This window comes from Colletotrichum navitas (assembly GCF_030913465.1).
Source record: "Colletotrichum navitas strain CBS 125086 chromosome Unknown LY79scaffold_2, whole genome shotgun sequence".
NCBI classification, from domain to species: Eukaryota; Fungi; Ascomycota; class Sordariomycetes; order Glomerellales; family Glomerellaceae; genus Colletotrichum; species Colletotrichum navitas.
This window is the reverse complement of record NW_026850548.1, coordinates 958,164-983,648: the sequence shown is the minus strand read 5'-3', so window position 1 is coordinate 983,648 and position 25,485 is coordinate 958,164. Positions and strand designations below refer to the sequence as shown.

The 25,485-nt window shown below is 54.8% G+C and overlaps 9 protein-coding genes across 9 annotated transcripts; 6 read left to right on the top strand and 3 right to left on the bottom strand.

The window, feature by feature from the left end:
• Positions 1–273: 273 nt before the first annotated feature.
• Positions 274–1,454, top strand: LY79DRAFT_683564 (RhoGAP domain-containing protein; the record flags this gene model as incomplete). Its single annotated transcript, XM_060564613.1, has 2 exons — positions 274–385; positions 439–1,454. 2 exons carry the CDS (start codon positions 274–276, stop codon positions 1,452–1,454), a joined length of 1,128 nt encoding a protein of 375 aa, XP_060420195.1.
• Positions 1,455–3,092: 1,638 nt separating this feature from the next.
• On the top strand, positions 3,093–3,993 carry LY79DRAFT_535596 (uncharacterized protein). Its single transcript, XM_060556522.1, has one exon. The coding sequence runs from the start codon at positions 3,247–3,249 to the stop codon at positions 3,907–3,909; it is 663 nt and encodes a 220-aa protein (XP_060420194.1). The 5' UTR covers positions 3,093–3,246; the 3' UTR covers positions 3,910–3,993.
• Positions 3,994–4,156: 163 nt separating this feature from the next.
• On the bottom strand, positions 4,157–5,911 carry LY79DRAFT_699447 (replication factor A protein 3-domain-containing protein; the record flags this gene model as incomplete). Its single annotated transcript, XM_060564892.1, has 4 exons — positions 5,423–5,911; positions 5,231–5,333; positions 4,976–4,995; positions 4,157–4,915 (listed from the first exon to the last, which is right to left on the bottom strand). Exons 1-4 carry the CDS (start codon positions 5,573–5,575, stop codon positions 4,157–4,159), a joined length of 1,035 nt encoding a protein of 344 aa, XP_060420193.1. The 5' UTR covers positions 5,576–5,911.
• Positions 5,912–9,464: 3,553 nt separating this feature from the next.
• On the top strand, positions 9,465–10,424 carry LY79DRAFT_145550 (uncharacterized protein). Its single transcript, XM_060551001.1, has one exon. It carries the CDS (start codon positions 9,567–9,569, stop codon positions 10,224–10,226), a length of 660 nt encoding a protein of 219 aa, XP_060420192.1. The 5' UTR covers positions 9,465–9,566; the 3' UTR covers positions 10,227–10,424.
• LY79DRAFT_145480 (uncharacterized protein) lies at positions 10,181–10,477 on the bottom strand. The gene has a single exon (XM_060551000.1). It carries the CDS (start codon positions 10,394–10,396, stop codon positions 10,232–10,234), a length of 165 nt encoding a protein of 54 aa, XP_060420191.1. The 5' UTR covers positions 10,397–10,477; the 3' UTR covers positions 10,181–10,231.
• A 994-nt stretch (positions 10,478–11,471) lies between these two features.
• LY79DRAFT_586258 (bZIP transcription factor) lies at positions 11,472–12,454 on the top strand (the record flags this gene model as incomplete). Its single annotated transcript, XM_060560608.1, has 2 exons — positions 11,472–12,276; positions 12,330–12,454. The coding sequence occupies 2 exons, from the start codon at positions 11,472–11,474 to the stop codon at positions 12,452–12,454; spliced, it is 930 nt and encodes a 309-aa protein (XP_060420190.1).
• A 3,309-nt stretch (positions 12,455–15,763) lies between these two features.
• Positions 15,764–17,155, bottom strand: LY79DRAFT_145436 (ribosomal protein L4/L1 family protein). Its single transcript, XM_060550999.1, has 2 exons — positions 16,741–17,155; positions 15,764–16,671 (listed from the first exon to the last, which is right to left on the bottom strand). The coding sequence occupies exons 1-2, from the start codon at positions 16,937–16,939 to the stop codon at positions 15,890–15,892; spliced, it is 981 nt and encodes a 326-aa protein (XP_060420189.1). The 5' UTR covers positions 16,940–17,155; the 3' UTR covers positions 15,764–15,889.
• Positions 17,156–17,231: 76 nt separating this feature from the next.
• Positions 17,232–19,004, top strand: LY79DRAFT_655321 (phosphatidylethanolamine-binding protein). Its single transcript, XM_060562667.1, has 2 exons — positions 17,232–17,883; positions 17,974–19,004. Exons 1-2 carry the CDS (start codon positions 17,349–17,351, stop codon positions 18,783–18,785), a joined length of 1,347 nt encoding a protein of 448 aa, XP_060420188.1. The 5' UTR covers positions 17,232–17,348; the 3' UTR covers positions 18,786–19,004.
• A 1,722-nt stretch (positions 19,005–20,726) lies between these two features.
• LY79DRAFT_535566 (uncharacterized protein) lies at positions 20,727–25,299 on the top strand. Its single transcript, XM_060556521.1, has 4 exons — positions 20,727–21,076; positions 21,136–21,502; positions 21,551–23,064; positions 23,115–25,299. Exons 1-4 carry the CDS (start codon positions 20,938–20,940, stop codon positions 24,854–24,856), a joined length of 3,762 nt encoding a protein of 1,253 aa, XP_060420187.1. The 5' UTR covers positions 20,727–20,937; the 3' UTR covers positions 24,857–25,299.
• The last annotated feature ends 186 nt before the right edge of the window (positions 25,300–25,485 follow it).

Below are 25,485 nucleotides of genomic sequence, written 5' to 3'. Positions count from 1 at the left end.
GTGCTCGTTGTCGGCGATTTCAAGGGTGATGTAAGTGTCGTATTGTGTCTACGCCCAATCATCTGCTGAGTCTTTCAGCAACCCAGGATACCGGCTATTATGACCGAAAAGCGTAGATGGTGGGCTCGAGTGCTTCGTCCAGCTTCATCCGGACAGCCATCCAATCCAAAAGGGCCGCCCGGGGCCGTCAGACACAAGAGAAGCGTCAGCGACATCGCCCTACATCTGGTTCATTCACGAAAACCAGAACCTACATCGCTCGATCTTCAGACAATGATTCGACTGAGCGGCAAAAGCCTCTTCTACCTCCCTTCCGACTATGCTCCTGGCTCACTCGCCTTGCCAACTTGCTTCCGGGCCACCGCTCAATACTTGGCCCAGTATGGTATGTTGACAGAGCCATTCCTGTGGAGAGTATCCTGACCGACATCGCACCAGGCCCTAATACACGGGGAGTCTTTCGTATTTCCGGATCGGTCCGCATTGTCAATGCAATCTTCGACTATTACTGCTACGAGAAAGCTGGAGAGGAGGTCACTGGTACGATCCGCTGCCCTACGCTTCCACTTCATATCAACGCTGGCCCGCAAGATGTAGCCTCAGCCTTCAAAAAGTTTCTTTCCGTACTTCCAGGTGGTATATTAGGCTCCCTTTCGCTTTTTGACGCTTTTGTGGCCATCCATAGCCAGCTTCGAAAAGAGCCCGAGCTTAGCCGCACCAAGGACACGAAGACTCGCGCTCGACTCATTGCGCTAGCTATCGGGACCGTCGAATCTCAGTATCGCCGAGAACTGATATGTGCTGTATTTGGTCTTCTTTCCTTGATCGGTCGTGCTGCTGAGACAGCGGCTCGTGAGGACGAGCAGGGTCGACCGCTTCCGACCTCGGACCTTATGGGATACACAGCTTTGGGAATCGTGTTTGGACCGCTTCTCGTCAGCGATTTATTGGATTCTTACACTATGAAGCTCGCAAACCCGTCTTCAGGATTGTTGCTGTTTCCCCTCACCCCACCTCAAATCAAGAAGGGACGGCAGCGTAGGATTGCAACACAGGGCGAAGGAGGCCCTCTATCTGTCGACAAAATCCACGTGGCCAACGATATTGCTGAGATGCTCATCACAAACTGGCGTGAGGTCGTCCGGAACATGAAGAACTTGTCGATTTTAGCCATAACGAGCCATGAACTGGAGAGCCCGAGCTGCCGAGGGCTTCTTCGGTCGTCGAATTCCGAGCCATTCACCATTGGCTTGCCCAAAGGATGGAAAAGCAAGCGGTCTTCTCCGGCTAACTCTTTCAACCGAGAGAGGTCGCCATCTCCTACAACCCCTACACCAGCTCCACGTAAGTTCAAAACGAACTCCGGTCCATCAAGCTCACGTATGCTTATGGGTGGCAGGAAGCGGAGGGAAGCCGACTGTGAGAACAACGGAAAACTTAGGCGAAACGCTTAACATCAAGAGAATCCGGCCGAAAGCGTCACACTCGGCCTCTTCAAATAAACTATCCATGCGTCAATCTCTAAATCCATTATCACCAACGGCAGAGGAGAGCTTGGTAGACGATACGAGTGCCGCAGGGCCGCAGTTTACATCGTCCAAGAATGACTCTCCAACCATCTCGCACACTCCTAAGAAGAGCTCAGCTTCTCAACCCGAGAATTCCCAACAAATCTCAAAATCGAATTTTGTTCAAACTCGGCGAACGCGTCGTGGAAGCTTGAGTCGATGGCAAACCAGCCCTGGGAAGGACAGCAAGTCTATTGATGAGACTCACAGACTCGCGACTCACAACCACAGTTTGGCTAGGAGTCCTCGTTTATCGGATGAGGTGGTGCCAGAAAGAACCTCGTCAATACAGCTCACAGATATACTACGAGAGCTGCGAGCGTCTACAGAACACCCAAGAGATAGCAGCCAATCAAAAGAACAGGCCATGTCCGGAAGGGATGAGGTTTCACCTGAAGATACCGAGGCAACTAGACGGAAGACTAGAGGAACCGTCTCCTCGGCTCTTCGTCGATTTCTTGGCAACGATAAACGTCGAATATCAAATTCAATCAGTCCAGGACCTAAATTATTCAACGCAAGGCATCTCTCTCCCGAGGCAGTAAGTCCACGTACGCCCACTCAATCTGCATTGCCTCCCAAGACTCTGGACAAAAGAGATACGACACAAGAGCCGCTAGGCCCCAGATGCAGGACAAGCACAGAGCACGGTGGCAACGACACTACCAAGATGCTATCTGAGGCAAAGCATAGACAAGATCCAGGAACGGAAAGCAAGTCATTGGATGCCAGCCGTACTATGCATACGAGACTACTCGAAATGTCACCAGTTCCTAATTCTCCTCTACGAACTCCGAGGCAAAGTACAGAGTTCGACCCAAGATCGGAGAGCATCGGTCCCATTCAAATCACGCCGAAGGGTTTTCTTGCCAAGAGCGAGGAACCAGTCACTCCAAGGGCAACAGGAACCGATTTTTCGAAGCCGCAGTAGGAAACGCTGCCTCCGATCAGTTCTGACCACAAAGCGTTGTCTCATTTTGTTGACCATCAAGATACATATGACCAGGCAGCTGGCGCTTTACCACAACGGTATCGTATAGCCGAGGGAGGACCGGAACCCAGGCATCCTCGGTCTCTTATGTCCCAGCCAGTTCCTTCGAGAACCCAAAGTGTAGCCATGGCGAAGGAGTTTGCTCACCGACCTCAGGAATCAATGAAGGCTATTATGACACCATCAGCACGTATGCCAGGTGATGGGAGCCGTGGCAGCTCAACTCCCTCTCGTGGATCTGTTTCAAAGCCAGTTGGGGTGAAGGCTATGGCAGCAATGTTTGAAACAGCCTCCCAGGAGTCGCCCTATGTGCCTTCCCCTACAGCTTCCCGCTATTCACGGCCAAATGAGATAGCCTTGAGCCTCTCTCGGGTAACTACGCCGTCTCCCCGAATTCCGAAGCCTAAAGCCTCGGTCTCGAGTATTGGCAAGGATGAGCCAGATCAACGCTGGCAAATTCCAGGCAGACACACCCAACCGGCAGGTCATCATCACTGTGCTTCCAAAGACGGTGGCATGAGCTCTTTGGGTGTGTCTCAAGCAGCTCATGGTAAAGGGTGGATTCCCTGTCTGGAAAAGCCATCGGTCGCGCAGATTCGGCGGACGCCAGATAATATAAAGCTACAGAATCATCTTCCAACGGCCCCAACTCCAGGCGATGAAAGGGCTTTTCCCAACCTTGGAACAATGACAAGGCCTACTGAGCAGCCTCCCATCGCGCAACATGTTATGTTTCCCCGTCAGCCGCCATCCACTCCCTCTCTGCGCCAGCTCAGCTCAGAAACTGTCTCTGTACGAGCGGCAAGTCCTGGCGCCAACTCGGCGCTTCATAGTCAAATCCGCAGTCTTCAGAGACAGCTAGATGCCAAGACTGGAGAGAACCTATCTATGCGGCGTGAACTAGAAACAAAGGAGAGCATGGATGTTGGAACACTAAATGAACAGTTGCGCGCGGCAAAACGGGAGTGCGCTATGTGGAAAGCCCGCGCCGAGGCGGCAGAAAAGCGCGTGTCGGCTCTCGAACGCTTCACTCGCAAAGTGCAAGGAATCAAGGGGGGTGACGCGCAAAACGATACAGATCGACCATCACACAGCAAGAGAAACAGCACCGAAACCACGGGCACAGAGGACAGAGAGGTCGTTGCAGAGAGGATAAGGAGGGCGATGAAGGGTATGGATGGACCCAGGAGCAGCGATGGCGGGGCTGCAGCATGGTGGGACCCCGGCCGGACTGGACCCATTTGGGACCATTCAACAGGAGTTTGTGAGCAACATATGGTATTGTCGGAGAGAGCATTATTTGAGGTTTGGGAGGCGGCACAGGCCTTGCTAGCGGATGGCGATATTTGAATAGTGACGCGAAGGAATGAATGTTGGGCTGGCAGATGTCAGAGTAGGAGTGGCGCACAGCCAAGTCACGCACCCGATCTTGTGTGCAGGGGTCAAGACATATATGTCTATGAATGCGAACCTTCATATCACTATCAACTCGGGATGAACCCCCTTCCTCATAAAATCGTCATTAGCACCACGATTGGTAAAATGGAGGTGCGCATCGAGCCTCATCTCCTGCGATAAGAGGTAGCGTTCCGACCTACTAAGTGCTCTCGCCATCCGAATCGCGACGGATCCTCCACCTCCCGGCCTCGTCCATCTGCATGGCAACAGTTCCGACAGCCATGCGCCCGATACCGTCCAGGATGTTGTCAAGTAGTTCCGCATCGTCAACATCTTTGGTTCGTGCTCCTGGCCTCGTTGGTTCCCATCTCTGTCGAGGATGCCTGCCATCTCTTCCTTCGTATACGTTGCTGAGTCCGCCAGCAACGTCTCTGTTGGCCCCTATCGGCTGCAGGCCTCTGGTGCTTGGCGTGAGGACAGTAGGTTGGCTGGGTAGATCCGTCAACGACGGTGTCGAGGGCGGAGTTGCTGTACGACAAGGACGGTAAGGAATACCAACTCTCTGGCCACGGGTAATTTGCAGGGTTTGCTGATGGCGATGACTCTGCCTGGAGGCCTGAGGCGATGGGCGGAGGGTGCCAGGAGACTGTTTCTCAGTCTGTGGTGAAGGAGGGTGGGTCAAGAAGACAGGCATAGCGGAATGATGCCTTGTCGAATCGGGCGAGGGCGGTGTTGGTGTGGGCGAGTGGTAGTACAGCTGCGATTGGTAATGATGGTGTTGCGATGAAGGCGGTATTTGCTGCTGATGGTTCTGATGTTGAGAATTGACGGTAGTGGTCGCCGTGGCAGGCCGGACCGCAGATGCTCGGGGCAGGGTGGTGGCGCTGTTGATAGCACGCGCGGGTTGGCGTGGCGCGGAGACGGTGACCTGGGTTTGCCCGTACACGCACCTGGACGGCTGCGGCCGTCAGTTGTCATAGACAAAGAGGGACTTGTGGTGGTGCGTCGCCTCGACTACGGCGGAGGCGAGTTGGTAGTCTGGAAGAAGTCAGCTTGTTCGAGTAAAGTCACTCCGATGGAGAGGATGGGATGCCCGGTATTTGCAAAGGAATGTGTAAAGCCCTCCCTCCCCTTGGATCACAGGGCCTTAACGGAAGCGAGGAGCCAGTCGGCAGAAACTCGATGTACATGCCCAGGCTTCACGTCCTTGCACGTAGTGTAGCGCGGAGGAGGGATGAGTAGGGATTTGGAGGAAAAGCAGATATATACATACCAACATTAGGTCCCAGATCACGCGAGCTCAGAACTTTGATGGACAGATCGGGGTTGACCTTGCCAATGACCTGGGCACCGTTGCCGTTGGTGAGGTGGACATCCTATGACAACAAGATTAGGAGAGTCTATACCGATACCCAACTCCATCAAAGGAAAGAACTAAGCGCTGATTCATTAGATGTGGACTTACACGGTTCAGGATGGCAGTGACGTTGCCGTCGGAATCGAGGACGGCAGAGTCGCCGCGCAGCTGCAGGACCTTGCCAATGAGCATGACGTTGCGGCCGACGTAGTTGTCGAGGTACTGCGCTGTGATGCGCGGGGTTGAAGTGGCTTCGGCCATCTTAAGTTAACGGGTTAAGTGAAGGTGATGCTTCTCGGTTCGGTTGTTGTGCAAGGGTCTCGTGTGGACGATGGAGATTCAGTAAGCCACGGGTGTTCACGCTGGAAACAATCTGGTGCAGGGTGGCCGTCCAAGGTTGTGTTCAGAGGAAATTGGTCTAGCTAGGAGACGCGTTTTGGGGCACTCGGCAAACCACTCGTCGCGGTGTCAGGTGACACATCAGGTGACCAGAGATGCGTGTCTCGACGTACTGAACGGTTCTGAGATGTCCTCCCAAACAAAACGTTATGTTAACGGTGTCCCATCCACTATCACCGTCTTCACTGTCGCGCTCCCTTCAGAGGCAAGGGTAAATAATGGGTCTGGGTGGTGAGCCATGACCTTGCGTCTTATCAATTGACTTTTGACCGGCTGGCTCGTCCAGGATGCTTTTGCCCAATTAGATAATTCGGTGTTGGCTCGGAAGACCAGTTCGGGACCACCATCATCGATGGCTGATTGTTGAGTCGTCACCAGCGTGGCATCCAGTGGAGTCCTTTCCTGCCACTGAACTTGCTCAGTCTTTGTTCCCTCGTTCGGGGATTGCCCCTTGCGCGGCAATGATGTCATTTCAAACCCCGTCGCCTGTTTTTCTTAATAAATATGTAGGTTCCGGGCGATCACTAGGAGCAGCGCTTCATGTTGGTGGCTAAGGGCGCAGTGTGTTTCTGCCCTACCCCGGGCGTTAATAACGAGACCTCGAAGACTACCTACTTAGTTGGGCAGCCATCTAGAAACGTGATGAAAATTTCGGTAACAACCAAGTCCAGCACGGGTTGAACAGTGGCTTGGTATTGCTTCCAACGATGTTGGGCTTGTAGATGCATGCAGGGCCCTCTGTAGCAATCGCACACCCTTTTCCCCCAGCACACGCGGCCGCCCGATACGGAGTTCCTCCAACACGCGTCGAAACTCATCATGACCTGAGATGTAAATCTCTTGCCGTATCAGGGCTCTTTAGTCTCGACGGTGCATGGCGGCCCAGGAAGAAACCTGGAAACTTGGACGCGGCAGGCATTCGAAACCCCACTGCACTGCCCCGGGGCCGATCAAAGGTCGGAACATGAGTCGGGGATGGAGACGCCGCAATCACTACAACTTTTATGGTCAGTCGGCTGTGGGCGGGCCGTATAAACCATGGCCTTTCCGTCTGACCTACCATGCTACAACCCGTTATAGAGACGACTGTCTGTAAGGTGGAACAGGTACTATGGTATCAGGCAAAAGTAAAAAACCCCTGTCAGGTAAGTGTGCACCAGGTAAGGGGCTAAACTAGGTGCCGGCTGCTGAAAAGACAAGGCGGTTGGTTGGGTGACAATTTCAGGGTCCATTGTTGGCAGCTTTATGCAGGGAATGCCCCATACCTGCAATGTACACTACATCTAGGTAAGATACCACTTGGCCGGGTTGAGACGGCCGACCACGATGGGATAATACAAGTAATTTCTGGAAATTTCGACGGGCACGAACTGCTTGCCTTTATTGCGTGACGGTATTGCGCTTGACGCACGATGGGCTGGTAGAGTATCCCCATTACGTTTCGGACTTGTGCAGTACACTCCGTCCAGCCTCCCGCTCTGTATTTGTACGATACGGTTGCGTTGTCAGTTGGCGTGTGGGGTACCCATTGGTTTCGTTGTCTTGGGTTGCCTCGTTTTTCTCTCGGGCCATGATGCTGCCACTTAGGGAGGCTTCAACACACGGGTAACTGAGTTGTCACGGCGCCGTCACGCAACGAAGCGATTCGCATGCTATCGGCGATCTAGCATCGCGATCTCGTATCGTGCGGGCAGGGGGCCCTCTGTAAGCTTACATTAGGTAAACTAGCTGCAAAATGGGGTCTGTCCGGATTCCGGAAGGCTTCAGGTCCTGCAACCACTCAATACCTAGAGTCGGCTGTGGGTTGGCAAAAGTCTTGATACTGGACCGCGGATGTAGTGGGTGAGTGCAACGTCTACTCCACCACAGCCGTCGTGTAGTACCATCTACGCAGTAAATCAACTTACCTAGGTACCTGGGCATTCGGATGACAAACAAAAAAAGGGCCGGTTACCATATGGTAGTGGTCGGGACAAGCGGCCATGTTTTTTGTCACCTGAATGCTAGGTAGCTCTGGGCTGTTTTTGGCAATGGTCTGCCCCTCATCTTCCCCACCTAGGTAGGTACGATGTAGCTCCCGAGCTTCCTCTGCTCCCTTGTCTGAGCGCTCGGCCCTGCCGCCCTGCGGTGCCGTGCCGTGCCCACGCCGGCACCGGCAGGGAAGACCAAGCCCGTTCATTCATTGCTGCCAATGGCAAGGCCGAAGCGGAAGGCAGGCAGCCCCGGCTCCAGGATCATTCACCGCGACGCTTTTCATTGGTTCCTGGAGGATACGGATGCTAAGTACGGAGTATTACACGCATGTAGGTACCTACCTAGCTAAGTACGTAGGTAGGTAGGTGGTTTAGGTAGGTGGTTTTACATCTGATCCCCCTCTCTCCGGCTTCAGGTCTCTGTGTCTCTGTGATGCCAACCCCTCAGTACCTGGCTAGCTCCCACGGCCCGTGCTCACCCCTACAGTGTTTGATTTGGGGCTTGCTTCGACCACAACTCATTCTCGTCTGGAATCCAATGGGCTCTAGCGCAAGGTCCTAGGTAACAAGACGAGACAGCGCACAACGCACAGACTCGGTCGCTAGCGTCGCCAGTTGTGCTTGTGTCTCTTGCTGTCGCTGTGGTTGGCAGACATGCGGGTCACATACAACAGACGAGCTTGAACCTTGGCCAACACAGACACATCGAACCAACGCCGACGAAGACCGTACGCGTCCACGACAGGGAGTGGCTGCCGCTCAAGTCGGGGCAGCTCAGTCAGATGTCGGTAGAGTAGGCAAGTAGGCACCCGGTGTCGGGTTTCGGTCTATCGCAAGAGGAAAACAGCCACACACACACACATACACACACGCACATAGCATACCCACCTCCTGAGGTACATAGGTACCCGGGTAGGTAGGTAGTGTGAAATGAGAGCTCCGGAAGCTTTCGTCCGAAAACAGGGACTTGGCCGCAGTATTCCAACTTTCTGCCGACGTATTAATCCCCCAAGGCAGAGATGCCCCACGGCGAACCCGGAAGAGGGGGAATGCAGCATGGTGGAAGGCATGTGGAATTTCGAGACAGTTTCCGGCATCCCATAATTGCTCTTCCGGGCCTAGGTAGGTAGGTACCTCCCCAGTTAGGTACCACAGCAGATACGTACGTGTGTGTGCACATCTGCCTCAGGTCACCGTCATCTTCTCCTTCCCGTTATCCTTACTCTGATCCTTTCCCTTGCACTGTTTTTTCTCTCTCTCTCATTTCCCCCCCATTTTTGCAACTAGGCAAGTAAGCAACATAGAGCTTGAGTACTGCTGTCTCTTAGGTACCCTAGGTAGGTTGTCGGTCCAGTCTACCTAGGTAGGTAGACAGTGCTCTTGATAAGACACGAAGCGGTTTGTGCAGGAGCTTGGGAGACACAAGGGAGCAGGCGCTGATACCCCGCTATCCCGTCTGTCTCTGTGCAGAAGCCAATACAAAAGGCAGCACTGTTGGTGCTGAGAAATGGTAGGTGATGGAAAAGGATGTGTGTCGCTGCAGGTAAACGCACGCGCCTCCCCGCCTTCCCCTCCAACTACTTACCTACCTACCTACTTACCTATCCCCTACCTACCTACCTATCTAGGTGGTGTGGTACCTTGCCTTGTTCCTTCTTGTGTAAAAATACTGTGAAGTGTAAGTGAGCTGGGGCCTTTGCTCTTTACCGAGAGACCAGCCTCAAACACTCCTCAAGTACCTACCTCCCTGCCCACCTCACTTTCTTCTAACTACCCACCTACCATACCGAACTACCTAACCTAGGCACCTACTACTTATTACATTGCTTCCAGATCTGGGTAACAGTAGCTATGGCCCGGGCGAGCTAAGCTCTCAATGAATGTCAAGCAGAAACGGGGCAGTTCGTTCAGATAATGCGATTGACGAGGAAGCTCCTTCCTCACCTACCTTTGCAAACCCCCCCAATCCATATCCACCGCCTTTCCTGACAACTTCATCTCGCCCCCTTCCTTCCCGTCGCAGAGCTTCCACCCACCCACTGCTTCGGCCTGAGTCCAGCTCCATACCTGAGGTCCAGTCCTACCGACACCTTGTTCCGGCTTGCTGCCTTCCTGGGTCAATTTCGTCGATCGTCGGAGCGCGTTCCGGTACTGTCACCATCACCGCAGCAGCAGGCCGCGTACCATTCCCGTCGTCTTCCACGCCTTTTCTCTTCTCCTCTCACGCGCCGCCCCATTCCACCCTGCTTGATCGACCCTCGTTTGGCAACTTTCCACCCATCCCTGTTATCCCGTCGGCCGACTATCCTGCAAGCACTAGGTATCTCAGCAGTGCCCACACACCTCCACCAGCCGAACATCCTTGCCTGACTGATGACCAGAGATTGCCGCGTCCTCTTTCGATCACGGCATCTGGCAACCCAACACCACGATACCCCATAGTCGCCCACGCCATTGGTGGCTGTCCTGAACCACGACCAGGCTCTCCCAAGCCAGCACCGTCAACTGTCCATCCAGCTGGGATCGCCCATGCCTTTTGACCGTTTTACCAAAATACCAATACACTCGTAGCAGGCCCCGGATATCCACGGGCCGTCGTGGGGGATTGAAACGGGCCGCTTACTATCTCGCTATCCGCCGGTTCCCTTGCTTTTGTCGAGCAACCTTTTGTCGTGCGGGGCCACTTGCTTCGACAGTATCGCCTCGTCATTCTCCTCCAGCTCAGCGGCAGCGCTCACGGTCATCGCCAGTGGTTAGCCCCGACTGGTGCACGATTGGTTATCTGTAGCAAACGGTAAGCAGATTCCAAACATTCATTCGAGCACACCCGCAGCACTATCATATCCCCAAGCGACTCCTCGTAACGTCTCGTCACCCAGCCAGCCCTCTTCCAACGTTGCCGTTTGCACTCAGTGGCGAGCTTTTCCATACAATACATGCTTCCGCGACGGTTGCTCCAGCCCTCCTCGAACTCCCCAGGCCTTGGGCCCGCCCGCATTTGGCCTTGTGCCTGTGCGACTCCCCATGTTGCCCCATATGGCAGCGGCCCCTCCGTTTGTGGGCGATTATCAAGGTAGTCTTAGTCACTCTTGACAATGGCCTGTAAAGTAACTCCGCTGAGCCGTCCACATCATTGAGCCGTCACAGTTTGGATCCCGCCAAGTCTCTCATACTGCCTTCCCTCATTCAAACGCACCCCCTTCTCTACTGGTCTTACCGAAGTACTGATTACTGGGCATTGCAGCTCAGTCCTTCCAGCATTGTCATAGTAACGGGGAGACGTTCCCTCCGCCTAACCAAAGCAATCGACATCTCTGTTCCATAACTTGTCCCGTACCCTCACAAGGCATCCCGCTGCGCAACGAACCTCAGGTCCAATCCATCACCAAGTATATGGAGGCGTCGAAATCGGTCCGGGACTCTAGAGAATTACTCGTTGTACACCTCTCCCAGTCTTCCGTCTTTCCAAGCACAGCTCTTCGCTTTTGCTTTGCCAAATCCCCCCCCTGCGGGTATCTCGACGAGATTACTGCAATTGGTTTGCTTCCGACATCCATCGACTGCCACCCGTCGACTCCCACAACGCAGCCAGCGACAGGTTTCGGCCTCTTCAACACTCGCAAACCGTTTGGGGTCTTTGGGCACTGGATAGGCTAGCGCACGACAAAACGGGCACGATTGTGCCTTGGACCAGCCAATTCTGCCAACTGTCGGTACGATTCAATCCACCAGAACTTTTGAGATCAACACTGGTTCCAAACTTTGCGAATTCCCTGTCCCGGACAATGAATACCCCTCCAAGCTTCTTCAATGATGCGGTTGATGTCGCAACACCAACTAACGATGAATTCCCCAGCGATCAGCCTCGGACACTAAATCCAGATTCTTTCCACTTCACGCCTCCGGAAGACATCGACTCGCCTAACATCATGTCGCACGATCCGTCAGCTTTTATGCCCATGCCGAGTGCCTGGGGCCCACTTGTTGGAAACCCACCGGCACTCTACGGTCACAATTATCAAGAGCAATACACAACGAAGCAAGAAGACTTCGATGACCGGCCAACGCTACAGCATGTTTCTTCTGTATCAACCTCCCAGTCGAACGCAAGGGCCGATTCGAACAATTCAATTCAAACGCAGACATCCAAGTCAAGTAGGACGACTGATCCTTCCGATGCTAGCCCGCCGAGGAAGAAGGGGAAAAGAGGCAAAGCTCCCACGCAAGATATGCACGACGGCAAACGAGACAAGTTTCTCGAGAGGAACAGGATCGCGGCAAGCAAGTGTCGCCAGAAGAAGAAGGAATGGGTCTCAGACTTGCAGGAAACTAAGCAGGGGCTGGAGAACCAACACGCCCAATTACAGATGGAGTACAATGGGCTGGTGGATGAGGTTACGCGCATGAAGAACGAGCTCATGTCCCACGCCAACTGCAATGACCAGAACATTAACTTGTGGCTTGAGAACGAAGCTCGACGCTTTGTTCAGGTGAGTGCTGAGCGTGTCAAAAAACAGAGTTTTGTCGCTAGCCGGATGGTGGGCGAAAGGCCACTCGACAATGAGGGTAGTTACAGGCCGTCGATTGACAGTAAGGAAGCCCGTCCTACCCCCCACGAGTTTGGAGATGTTGACCGACGTCAGGCCAAATGTCTTTAATGTCTCCTGCACGCTCTGAGCGCGCAATGACAAGCATGTCTTCGAGGTCCGGCAGCAGTGCTGACATCAACTACGACCACATGCCAGACAGTGTGTTCGAACAGGCGTAAAGCGCCTTTGATGGGGATGAGCCATCATGAGAAGCCAAGGCTGTACCAAAATAGGTGGAGAGCGAGATATATCACTGCATGATTTTGACGCACTCGCCATCGTGTATTCCCGGACTCGGAGTTGAGGAGTGGGTTTTCGGACATGGCCCTTCTATAAGCAATGGTTTGGGAGGGGGGAATAATGACTACTAGCCCGTATTTTTGACAAAGCCAGCCGAAATCTCAGGGCTGGAACTGCGACCTGATACCCTAGGGATGTTTGGGCTGCACAGAAGAATCCCCATAAGCCGGACTAGCAAGATGGGATCTGATAGACAAAACAACAACAAAATCAAAGGACAAAAGTGAAGCGTTGGCCGCTTATCTGACAATACCTGATCTTGGCTCAAGTGTAAGGTATCTCCCATACCGTCCAACATTTTGGACCAGTTGTGACTGAGAAACCAAGGGATATCATCTTTCACCTATTCGGTAGAAGAAGAAGGAGAAGAAGAAAAACCACACACACACACACACACACACACACACACACACACACGATACACTAGTAGCCGTGCTGATGTTCGTTGTCTCGGCTGGAGTTTTCGACTCGAGAAAGGGCGCTGGTGACTAATGACAAACGGGGTTGACGGTCGACTTCTAACGAAAAAGACGGAGAAAGAACGCAAGGATCCGGGTTGCAGCGAGCGGGTTCGTGATCTCGGCGGTCCAGGGCTTCGATGGATGGCTTTTCGGAAGTGGTGTATATGCGGCGACAAGCAGGTGAGTCCCAGTTGGCTGGTGCTGACGTTTTCAAACGGCCCTGCCTCAGCGGTGGCGACGGCGTGACTGACGCCTTACGGTTCTAGGAGTCCTCCCAAGACCTGGAAACCCTCCCGGGAGCTGAGCAAGCCATCTCGGCCGCGGCTGCCGGGGCTGCTTGTTACGGGCGAGGCAATGATGCCTTAAACGGGGATGTCAAGCCGGGGGAGAGAAGGAGAGAAAGCCCCGGGAGTCCAGCCGGTGGATGTCCGCAGGGCGGGAGGGGAGAAAGAAAAAATAAAGAGGGGAGAAGGTAGCGGCAGAAGAAGAGAAAGCAACCTCGGGCGCGCGAGCTGCGTGAATGGCAGAAAGTCGAGTTTAAGGGGGGGCGAGTCGAGGGCGAGATTGCTCCGAGCGACGTCAAGCTGTTGTAGCTCACCAGGGTGAAAGCTTGGCCTGCAATACGTCAGAGCGGACCTTGCCTCTTCGTTTCTGCCCCCCCCCCCCCCCCCCCCCCCCCCGCCCGGCCCGGGCCTCGTTCACGCTCAAAAGCGGTCGTTTGTCCGAGTCCGACACGGAGATGTGACCCTAGTTAGCCCGAGTAGAGAGGATACGCCCGTCCGAGGAGGAGTTGAAAAGGAAAAGAAAGAGGTGAAAATAAGGGGAGGATGCAAAGAGAAGCACACGACAGCTTGGGATGAGGAGGTGTAGTCGAGGAGAAGGCTTTGCCGGGCCCGGGCCAGCTACCCATCATCATCATCTACGTCACGAAACCTTTAACAACAAATTAAGCCAAGACACGCTGAGCTGCACCCTCTCCGCCGCCTACCTATCCCGGCGGCCTACCGCGCCGTCTCCTTTCGAAGCGGAAGTCAAAAACACATTCCATCCTCAATGACCCGCTTGCTCGGTGGTGCCTCCCGGGGTGCCCATTGACCAATGGGTGCCGAGAAGGAGAAAAGAGGGGGTGGACGGGGATGCTTGAATCAGTCAAACTTGTAAGCCTGAGCGTGGGTAAGTTAGGTGGATGTATCGTTGCGTCAATTCACTACCACAGAATTGCCGCGGACAAGGTGCAGACCATGTTGCTGTAGAAGGGAAGGGCAAGGATACGGAATAACCCTGCAGGGCCGTCCTGGGAGGAAGAGTCCCGACCATTGAGATTTCTCTCTCGCCCATACGAACGGGGGGAAGCCAAGAAGCTCCGGAGGCGAAAGCTTTGCCAGACACAAAGGGGAAAAGGTGACCCTACCTATCCGGGCAGCTTACAACACTCGCTGAGCAGCTCCTGAAATATAGAGATGATGAAGGGACGTTGAGATAAAGCCTTCCCCTTTCCCCTCTCAGTGACGATACACCATTCCGCATGATGAGACGCAGTGTAATCGTTCAGAACAAGGCGGGCCCGGTCTTGAATATGGGAAACCTTAATGTCAAACTACCACCTAGCAGGCAGGTTGTGATACGTCGCCGCCAACGAGAGAGAAAGAGAGGAAAGGGCGGGAGGAACCAAGGGCCTGCGCGCGCGCGCGAGCAGAGCAATGACGTACTATCTAGAGGCGCGCATGGACCCGGTTGATTACCATTGATTACCACCCCTTCGGGGACGCCATTCCGGGCCGAGTAAGGCTCCTCCACTTTGTGCGACGGAAACTATGGGGCAGGTTCAGGTCCCGGATCTCGGGTGGCTAAAGGGGGGCCCCGGCCGCAGAGCCCGTTCCTTGAGGGCCGACAAGGTGCAGAGACTCTGCTACATGTCTTTTGCCCCCGGACTCAAGTGCAGCGAGTGGCCGCGGATAGAATTCGAACCGTAGCTCGCTGTAAGGTACGGATCAGGGGTTTTGGTTTCCTTCTCCTTTCTCAGTATTCAATAAAGAAAGAGAAGGGGAAAAAAAGAAGAAGAAAAAAAGAAGAAGAAGAAGGAGGAGGAGGAGGAGGAGGAGGTAGCGGCACGAGTCGATCGTTGGCTGGGCGTCTGCATTTGTGTGTGGGGAGGGATTCCTCTCTGCGTGGTCAAACCGGGCGAGGTACCCAGGTCTGCCAACATCTGACGCGAAATGGCGTATGCCGTTTCCGAATAGAGGCAAAGCTGGACGCCCCAGGGGGCCCCATAACACAAAGTGATATGATTCCCTGATGCCAATCCTTCTCGTTTCAATTCCCCCCTCCCCCCAAATTCTCCCCTTCGGTAATTGGTCTCGCAATGCATTTTTTTTTTGTGCATGGTCTGCGTTGCTTCCTGCATGTAGGTAGGTGGTTTATGAAAACGGTCGACGCGCCAAGCCCGGCCGTGCAGGCTTTTGAGAGACGGAGGTTCATGTTACGGAATGGTTCGTGTCATTTTACTCTTCAAACGATGTCTGGTGCCCGTTGGCGAACAGGCGATGACCCAGCTGTGATCAGAAATGCATCTTCCTTTTCCTGGCATGATTGGGCCTTGTGAGAAGTCTAGCATCTAGACTGAAGCAACGCATCGGGCCTGCTCAAGCGTTGATGTGCTTGCTGTTCGACCTCTAAACAGGTTACATGGTGAATGGCATCGTGTGCCTTATGTTGCTACAAGCCGGAGAGGCGCCCTCTAATCAGACAATCGCTACTCCTCTTTGACTGGTGTTACAAATATCCACAGATCGTTCTCTTCCTTCTCCCTTCCCGCCCTTTTTTTTCCCCCGTCAATCACCCAGCACGTACTGTTCATTGAACGAGGGGCTCGCCAATTGCCGGCCCGGTCTTCAAGGCACCGTTGATGAAGACCTTGGTCACCAGGTCGCTCTGGTGCGACTCGATCATCTCCCTGAGCGCCGCCCGCTCGATAACCACGCGTCCCTCCTCCAACAAGTCCTTGACGTCCACATCGTTGACGTCAAGGCATCTGCCCTGGTCGACTGCGGCCTCCATGGTGTCCCATAGCCGCGGCCTCTGCCCGTTGGTGACGAACAGCGTCCGGCCGTGGGCCTTGCCCCACTCGTTGGCCTCGAGGACCTGCATCATCCACTTGCGGCGGTACTCGGCGGCGATCTGGGGTCCCACGGCGCCGGCGTCGGCGAGCTTCGTGAAGTCCAACGGCAACGGCAGCTCCATGCCGTCCTCGCACACGACGAGCTGGCCGCGGCGGTAGCGGTAGCTGAGGGCGGTGCGCCAGGCGACGTCGTACACCTTGCGGTTCAGGCGGGTGCTGAAGTCGCGCGGCTTGGGACCGTGGGAGACACCTCCGCCGCGGCGGATGGGCGACTGCTTCGTTCCCGCGCGGGCGCGACCGGTGCCCTTTTGCGGGTGCAGCTTTTTGTGCGAGCCGCGGACCTCCCAGCGGGTTTTCGTGCTGGCCGTGCCCTGTCGGGTGGCGTCGCCCTCGAACACGACGGCGAGATGGAGGAGATCGCGGCGGAGAGGAAGATAGAGGTGCTTCGTCGAGTAGGACTCGAGGGAACGGGGCTCGAGGGTCGGGAAGGCGTGGATCGTGACGGGGACGGAGGTGGCTACGGGAGGAGCTCCTGTTAGCAACTGATGTCTGGGAGCATTCGCATCTGATAGAGAGGTGGACATACTTGGTGCCCACGGTTCCGTTGTCTTCGGGGTAGCGTAGGCTGATGTCGTGATACCGGGGAAGGGCGCCTCGGTAGCCATTGATCTCGTAAAGCTTGATGAGCCGACGAACGAGGTCGCAGGGTTCGCCGCTCGGCACGTCGACGAGAGGGACAGTCCCCTCATGGCCTCGCTGAGGCTCCTGACTCCCTTGCCGGCCATTGTGTATGCGGGACGGAGCAATGGGAGGGATCGGGGTCGTTGGGTTTCGCAATGCTCTTCGTCGATGGGATTGGGAGCCGCACCTTTTGGCGCAGGAAACACGAAAATTTGGCCCGTCCTGTCGAACGAAGCTACCAATCAGACGACGCTAGGCGCAAGGTACGTACCTAACGTGCACGGCTTTCTCAATGGGAGAGAGCTTCCTCGAAAAGGAACCCCTTGTCCGGGGCGGGATATTCCGTCGTTCAATTGGAAAACGGGAAAAAATAATATGGAGACCAGCAAATCCGACCCGTGAAGCTCAGTGTCTGGTGAAAAACCTCCTTCTGAGCTTCGGTCGGGATTCAGTACGACAACCCGCCCACAACCACCATCTCCTTTTTTTTCCACCCCCTACACACAACCCAAAATGTCATCGTCGTGTAGGCAGGCCATCCGGCCGCTGCGGCGATGCCTGAACAGCATAGCCACGCCGCTGCCCATACGAAGGAGCCTGTCGACGACGCCCGCCCCGGCCGCCGAGGTGTACAAGGTATCGCGCGAGCGGCCCGAGACCGTGGACCCCGTCGAGCTCGACCCTAACACGGCCGTCGCGCCGTGGGCCGAGAAGGACCTCTGGAAGGCCGGCACGCCGCCCGTCGGTTCAAGGCGTCGCCGCTACGCCATCCGCACGAGCCCGAACCTGCCCTTCGAGCAGCTGCCCTACCAGGCCTTCCAGGAGGCGCGCAAGATCCTCGCTGCCGATCGCGAGGAGAAGCTGCGCGCGATTGTGGCAGAGACGGAGAAGATCAAGAGGCTGGAGGCTACAGAGGGGGATAAGATCAAGGGAGGGGAGAGAATGCGTCAGATGAAGCTGGCCAGCTTGCGCCATCACGTCGAGAGGCTGAAGGTTCTGGCTGATATTAACGATCCCGCCGTGAAGAGGCGGTTCGAGGACGGTCTTGGTACGGCGCCCTGTCAGGATCGTGTGCTTGATTTTTCTAGTTCTGTTTTGTTTCCTCCCCCAATCGAGTGCTGACGGACCTCCCGAGCAGGCGACATGAATAAGCCCATCTACCGCTTCCTTGCCGAGCGTAAGTGGCGCGCCTACGAGGCCAAGATGATCGAGCAGCGTATCGCCCAGTTCAACATCGTCCCCGACGTCCTCCCCAAGCTGGTCCCCACCTACGACGTCCAGCTTTTCTTCCGCCGCTCCAAGGTGCCCCCGGGCAAGATCCTTCCCAGTAACGTCACCGAGGTGCCCCCGCGCCTGCGCGTCACCCCTTTCACGGCGGGTGAGCGCCTCGTCACCATCGTCATCATGGACTCGGATGTGCCCTCGGTCGAGAACGACGGCTTCAGCAAGCGCTGCCACTTCCTCGCCGCCAACGTCCCCGTCTCGCCGACGTCCACCTCCGTCCCGCTCTCCAAGGTCCGCGACCCCTCCCAGCTCGCCGTCCCCTACCTGCCTGCCTTCTCGCAAAAGGGCGCGCCCTACCACCGCCTCTCCGTCTTCATCCTCGAGCAGGCCCCCGGTCAGACGCTCGACACCGCCGCGCTCAAGGAGCTCTACTCGGCCCGCGACGGCTTCTCCCTCAAGTCCTTCCGCGACAAGTTCCGCCTCAACCCCGTTGGGTTCAACCTCTTCCGTACCGTCTGGGACGAGAACACGGCCGGTGTGATGGAGCGCGCCGGCATGCCGGGCGCCGACATCGAGTTCCGCCCCACTCGCGTATACTCTCTGAAGGAGCCCAAGAAGCCTCGCGGTTGGGAGGCCAAGCGCCAGGGTCCCAAGTACAAGCACCTGTGGAAGTACACCAAGCGCATCAAGGGCTACTCCAACGCCAAGGGCCTGGTCAGGAGATAAGGGGCATGGAAGTGTCGTTGGAGGGGAAACGAGACGCGGGTGTTTTTTTGGCGGTGAAGCCAGACCGGGATATCACGCAGCGGGAGCTGGAAACGAGAAAAGGGGAAGAGCGCGGGGTGCTGTCAAAAAGTGTAGAATACGTGTACTTTATGTGCTATCATCTGGCTGTAGATGGGTGCAGTCCCAAGGCTGCGGTTGTTATAGATCACCTACTGTCAACTCTCCATTGTTTCGGGGTCTGGTGTGGCGGCTCAGCTATGCGGCCTCGCCGCATCGTTGCCTGGATTTGACCATGATGAAGCTTCGTAGGCCCGGGCGTTTTGCTTTCCAGCTGAATGAAGCCCTCCGTAGAATCTGAGCAATGAAGGGGCAGTAATGTCTCTCCCTTCCGTTAATTTTGTGGCCTGGAGTTAAGGCTTTCGCGAATGATCCCACTTGTCCCTGGAGTTGTACACATGTGTTTCGCGCTCTCTTTTGGGGCCCCGTTGTCCTTGGTAACTCTGGCGGAACATGCGTGACTGGGTGGGCACTTGGCACAAGAAGGACATGTCTAGTAGATGTCGTTGGCTGTGACTCGGCTAAGTATCGACTTGAAATACTAGCTCCACTCTTTGCTGTCTTGGTGTAATAAAATTTTGAAGATTTTCTTGGTCTGGCAACTGCCTCCATCTCGAGGGCTATTGGCAGGAAGTCTTGCTGCGAGACAGAGGCCAATCAATGGTCGTGATGATTTCTTATGCGGAATAGACAGTTGACGCGCTGGAATAATGCCATACATCGGCTCAGCATGCAGAGCCGACATGATAAGAGCAGAAGACTCGAGCCATTGGCATATCTTGCATAATTGATTTATGAAGCGAAGATGGACAACTGGTGCGCGATAAGGACGCTCGCCACGGATACTCAGCCTTTTGGTAGAATCGAACCCGGAAACCCGATACTAGTTTGCGCCTCCAGCCAGAATCGAGAAACTCGAACTGAGTCCGAAAATCGGTTTCACGGTTACTTTCAATTATTTATTTGCCTCCTATTGAATGAACTCCATGTTCCATCTACACCTGTGATATGGATGATGCCCACACGAACCCGCTACAGGTTTCGTGTGCAGCGCCCCCAGCACTAGCTTGACAATGGGCTTTTCGAGTAGAGACAACGATCTGGAGCCATTGACTACATAACATTTATGCCGTTGGCATTTACAGGTCGGGTGCTGCACAATGCTGGTCTTCTTGAGAGGAAAGATGGGCTGATGTTGAAAGAGGGGCCAAGCGTTGGCCGATGTCTAAATTAAGGTGTGGCGGGTGGGTCCTTCAATGGGGCCGTGCTTTCGACCCGTACTTGTCCCCAGCGCTCCAACCAGGCTTTGGCGCCCGGCGGCTAATCCTAAAGCTAAACTTCCCCTTCCGCATCCTTTCAGTCCGACTCAAATCATATAAGCTTAAGATCATCTTACAGACACCTTATGGAAACCAACTGGGCACCATAGTATAATGGTCCGAGTCTGTTGCAAGTGATCTCAATGTGCCTAAAGAAGACATCAAAATGAACAAACCCCCAATTATGGCTGAAGGAGGCACAGCAGCGGCAAGGTGTTCTCGGCCCCGGCCATGTCCCCTCCCGGCCCGCGCCCCCCCCTTCGATCTTCCCTCCGGCGCTTAGCAACCACCTCTCATTCCCCAACACCCATGGTGAAGGCCCACGTAGAGCACCGCGCTTGTGCAGGAACCCCGGACAGAGTCGCTCTCTGTTGGTGCGAGGTAGTATTCTTCGACAGGAACGGCTCGAACTATGCACATCGGCAAGTTGCCGCGCTGGACAATATGCTGTTGGAAGCAGGTCGAGCTCTTAGTCTGTTTCGGCGTCCCAAGCTGTCGGATACAGTCTCTCCTCATAAGGTGCCGCCACTGCCTCCCAGCCATAGTCAGCGTTTTGACTTGAGTTCCTTCGTCTCTCTCCTCCCCTCTCGTCTCGTTTCCTTTGTTCCTGGAGCTGGTTTCAACGAGCTGTTCTTTCGGTTTTCGTTCCTGAGGGATATTCTTTGGTTCATTTCTGCGGTTTGCCGGTTGTTCTGCGTTGCCGCACAGTCTCATCACCGTTGAGCAACCCTTCCGCCTCCCACAGGCAGACCCTCCGAATCGACGCCGTCGAGGCAATGGGCTTCAAGGCACCCGAAGTCCATGAGACTATGCTTCTCGAGGGCCCGGAAGGCGCGCCTGAGAAGCAGAGTCGAAAGACTTCGATTCCCTTGCTGTTCAAGAGGGCGAGGGACAGTGAATGCAGTCTGGACACAGGTCATGCCGCACATAAACAAACTCGCAAATCGAACACCGCAAACTGATATTTCCGACAGTCCATAAGCACGGATGGAAGCCTCTGACCTTGAGCGCCCCCGTTTTATTTTCCTTCGCTTTTGCATCTTTCATCCTCGCCATCATCATCGAAGTCCTCGCATGGCAAAGCCGGGTCAAGGGAGGACTCGCCCTCTCCAGATCGGCGGATGATATACCACCTTTTGCGAACTTTTGCTACCTCTTCCTACCTACGATTGTCGCCGTTATATACAGCTTGCTTTGGAGTTGGATCGATCTAGACGTCAAGCGTATACTGCCATGGTTGGAAATGTCAAAGCCGGGGGGTGCAACTGCCGAAGGGTCGATATTTCTGGATTATCCCTACGATTTCATTGCATTTGTTCCGATTAAAGCAGCCAAGAGACGGTAATGATTCATTTACACCCTTGGCATACTGCGCTAACATCTCGACAGTCACTGGGCCGTATTCTATGGTGGCACGGTCATGGTAATGATTTTCTGGCTTATAACACCATTTCAGAGTGCAATACTCGGCACTGGACCAGTAGATGTTCGAAGAACGACAATGGTGTCTATCCCTGAAGCACCCCGGCCGGCATCGGAACAGATATTGCCCATGGATCAGTCCATACTCAACGAAGGGTATGCCATCACCTGGCTCAACCAAACTTATCCGCCGTACACCACTGCCGATTACACGCTCTTGCCTTTCACGGTTGACAGTGATGTCGAGCAAACAGCGTCAACTAACTGGACTGGGTCCACAACCAAGTTTTGGACTCAATTAGATTGTTGGCCAGCCCAGTTTGCTCCTCGCGGGCCATATTACGACTTTCTGGACGGCCGTGGCTGCAATGCCAGCGATATCGTGCCGTACGGCGGCTTCCCAAGCAGCGATGAACTCTACAAAATGCAGTACATCGGCTACCATAACAGCGCCTGGGCTGATTACTGGCTTTCCCAGTCGTGCTCCAAAGCCGCTCAGAATCAATTCTTGGCCATTTGGGCCCGCGTGGAGGATGTTAGTGCCATATTTTGCGAAACGAACTACTTCAAGCAGCAGGTCAACGCCACTGTATCGTCTGTCACCAGATGGCCCCTCGAAGACTCGGTTGTGCCAACGGGGCCCCGGGAACGACTTTCCTCAACAGAGTTCAACTCATCAGCTTTCGAATATCTCCTCGGTGCTGGTGTCTCACCCGTCGAACTTGAGGTCAGGCGAGATTATCCTTTCGGCCATCTGCTTGAGCAGCACTATCAAGTCAAGCATTTAGCTATAAGGTGGCCATCGTCACCCTTGGTGGGCTTCGCTATTGGACAAAAGAATGTGACCACCCTCGACTCTTTCCAGAACCACGAGTTTTTAGGGGATGGTTTCAACAGGACACATAAGCTTCTTTTTTCTATCGCGCTACGTCGTATGCTTGCCGGCACAACAAGCGAACCCCAAACCAGGGGTGTTGTGGAATTTGAGCAATATGGGATCGTCGTGAGCAGAATATTCTCAGCTATTGTGGAAGGCTTACTGGCACTGGTCGGCATTTTCACGATCATGCTTTGGTGGCATTGCCACAGAGCAACGAGTAGACTAACCATGGACCCGGCTTCGTTGGGATCACTGATGAGTTTATGTCAGAACAGCTCTGTATTGTTGGACAAATTTGCTGGGAAGGGTTGTCTTCCCGACGACAAGCTCCAAGAAGCGTTCCAAGACAAGCGATTTCAGCTATTCTGCGGCTGCCAGTCCCGTTCCGGGCAAATGACCATCAAAGTTGTCGACACCCGCGAGGAGTTCTACGAAAGTCAGCGACTCAGCATCGAGCCGGATCTTTCATTGTCCATGGGCCACTATTCGCCCGTCAAACCGCTGGCCCTGAGAAGGGAAATCGGTGTGTTCGTGATCCTCTGTATGGTAGGCGCAGCTGTTGCGCTTATCTACTTGAAGTTGGAGGAGCAGCGCATCGGAGGTAAAGATGCCGAGTGATCGACAAGAAGATACGACTGACCCGGTGCACAGGGCTTATAAGACCAACCACGAACTTCGAACTTCTCCAGATTCTTGAAAACTACGTCCCAACCATATTTGCAACATTCCTGGAGCCATTCTGGGTCCTCATCAATAGACTGCTCTGCATTCTACAACCCTTCAAGGATCTCTGGACTGGCCGACGAGCCGCCGATGGCTCTATCAACGCAAGGTATACCTCTTTGCCCCCTCAGCTGGTAATTTGGCGGGCGGCAAGGTCAGGCCACTTCGTTCTGGTGTCAATCTGCCTGCTTGCTCTTCTTGCGAACCTACTCGCCGTCGGCCTCGGTGGTCTTTTCAACGAATCGCCTGTTCTTGTCAACAACACTTTCGAATACCAGCAGACGATGAGGCCAACGCTCAACAACGATTCAGTACTTAGCCGAGCCAGCCAGGAGGCATACCTTTCGAACGTCATCGCATACGAGAAGCATTTCTACATCGCCATGAATAACATCACACAGGGCACTCCTCTACCTCCCTGGGTGACTAAGGAGTATTTCTTCCAACCTTTCGCTCCTCCTCCCGGGACCAGCAACAAAGGCGAGGTCTACACGGCTCGCACCAGGGGATTCGGCGTGCTTCCGTCTTGCTTCGACGCCGGCATCGTTACAAGCCGCGTGAGGCCCCCCGTCCTGAATTATACATACACCCGCCACGGCGAAGTGCTCGATTGCTCGACGACTTTTGAACCAAGTAACTTGAATCTCAACAGAACCTATAGCATGCAACCCTCCGGGCCTTCTGCCGCCGAAGATGTGTCGTATAATGCAACCGCCGGATATACGAGTTGCGCTGTTCCGCTTTATCTTTCTTGGGCAAGAACCCCGGATGGGTTGAACAAAGAAGACGGCGATGTGAAAACCCAGTTCGTTGTTTGCGAGCCCCAGTTCACCACGAGCATGTTCGATGTCACCGTAGACCCACAAGGCTACGTTCTCAACACCACGCAAGTAACCGAGCCGTCTTCGACCCTCGACACGCCAACATCGAATAACAACACAGAAATGATGGCAATATACCTCAACAACATGATGCCGGGCAACACTTTCCCCTGGCACAATGACACGTTCTCCAACGACTGGATGAACTACCTGATAAAGATCCAGCCCGGACAGAGCGATGTGCTTAGCCCGCTGACGACGCCGAACACGACATCCATCATCCCTGCCGTCGAATACGTCTACCGCCAGCTCTACGCCATCTTCCTCAGCCTGAACCCAGGCTTCTTCGACAACTACGCGGAACCCGTCATGATGACCGGCAGCGAGCGTCACACCGAAGTGCGAATTTTCATGGACAACACCGCCCTCGCCATCAGCCTTTCCGTGCTCGCCCTCAACATTGCCGTCGCCGTCGCGCTCTACGGCTTCACGATCAAGCACTTCCTGCCGCGCATGCCGACAACGATCGGGTCGATCATGGCCTACCTCGCGCCCAGCAGAGCCATTCGCGAGTACGAGTGGCCCGGTGATACGAGCAGAGTTGACAGTGGGAGGAGGGGCGGTGGGTTGGGCAGCAAGAGCGGCGGCCTCAAGAAGGCGCCAACGTTCAGCTTCGGCCGGTACGTCGGCGACGACGGGCGCGCGCACGTGGGCATCGAGATGGACCCGTACGTGGTGCCCGTGAAACTGTCGGCGTTGAGGAAGGGGAATACAGAACCGAGGGCCGGGTTGCTGAGGCGTGTGCTGGGCCGAGGAAAGAAGGAGGGAAGAGGCGACACATGGTTATAGGAAGACCGCCGCGGCCATCATGACCACCACGAGCGACATCGGACGGGAGAGAGACACGGAAGCGGATGCTTTTCTCGCGTTATGGTTTGTGTTTTGGAGTTCGGATTATTACAGGGGGATAGATATCATGGGCCACGACAAAAAGACGGTCGGATACCGTCTCAGCACCACCGATACGCGCGGCTCGATATGTCATGCGGGAAACGAGCATTCGATTGCACAACGCGCAGCTCGAGTTATCGTCCCCGGCGAGGGAGACCAGAAAAAACATGGACACACTTCCCCAGCGCATCCTTCCCCGCAGACGTGCTTCTTTGACTGTGTCGATGGCGTCCATGCGCATGTATCCGACCGAGGTGGGATGTGTCAGCCATCCAGCTCGACAAGGAACAGCTCCCATTCATTCGGCCGCACACCCTTCCCGAAATGTCCATACGAGTATGTGTGTGTGTGTGTTTGTGTGTGTGTATCGCAAAGTTTCTGGCCGCAAAGGGTTAAGTTATGTCAAACTCCTGGGTTCACATTCTGGTTCCACGCGATCCTTAACTCCATCTCTCAGGGACTCCCCCGCCAGGTATTGGTATGGGAATGTTAGAATGGCCGCCGAATTTTGGGGCTGTCCTGTCACT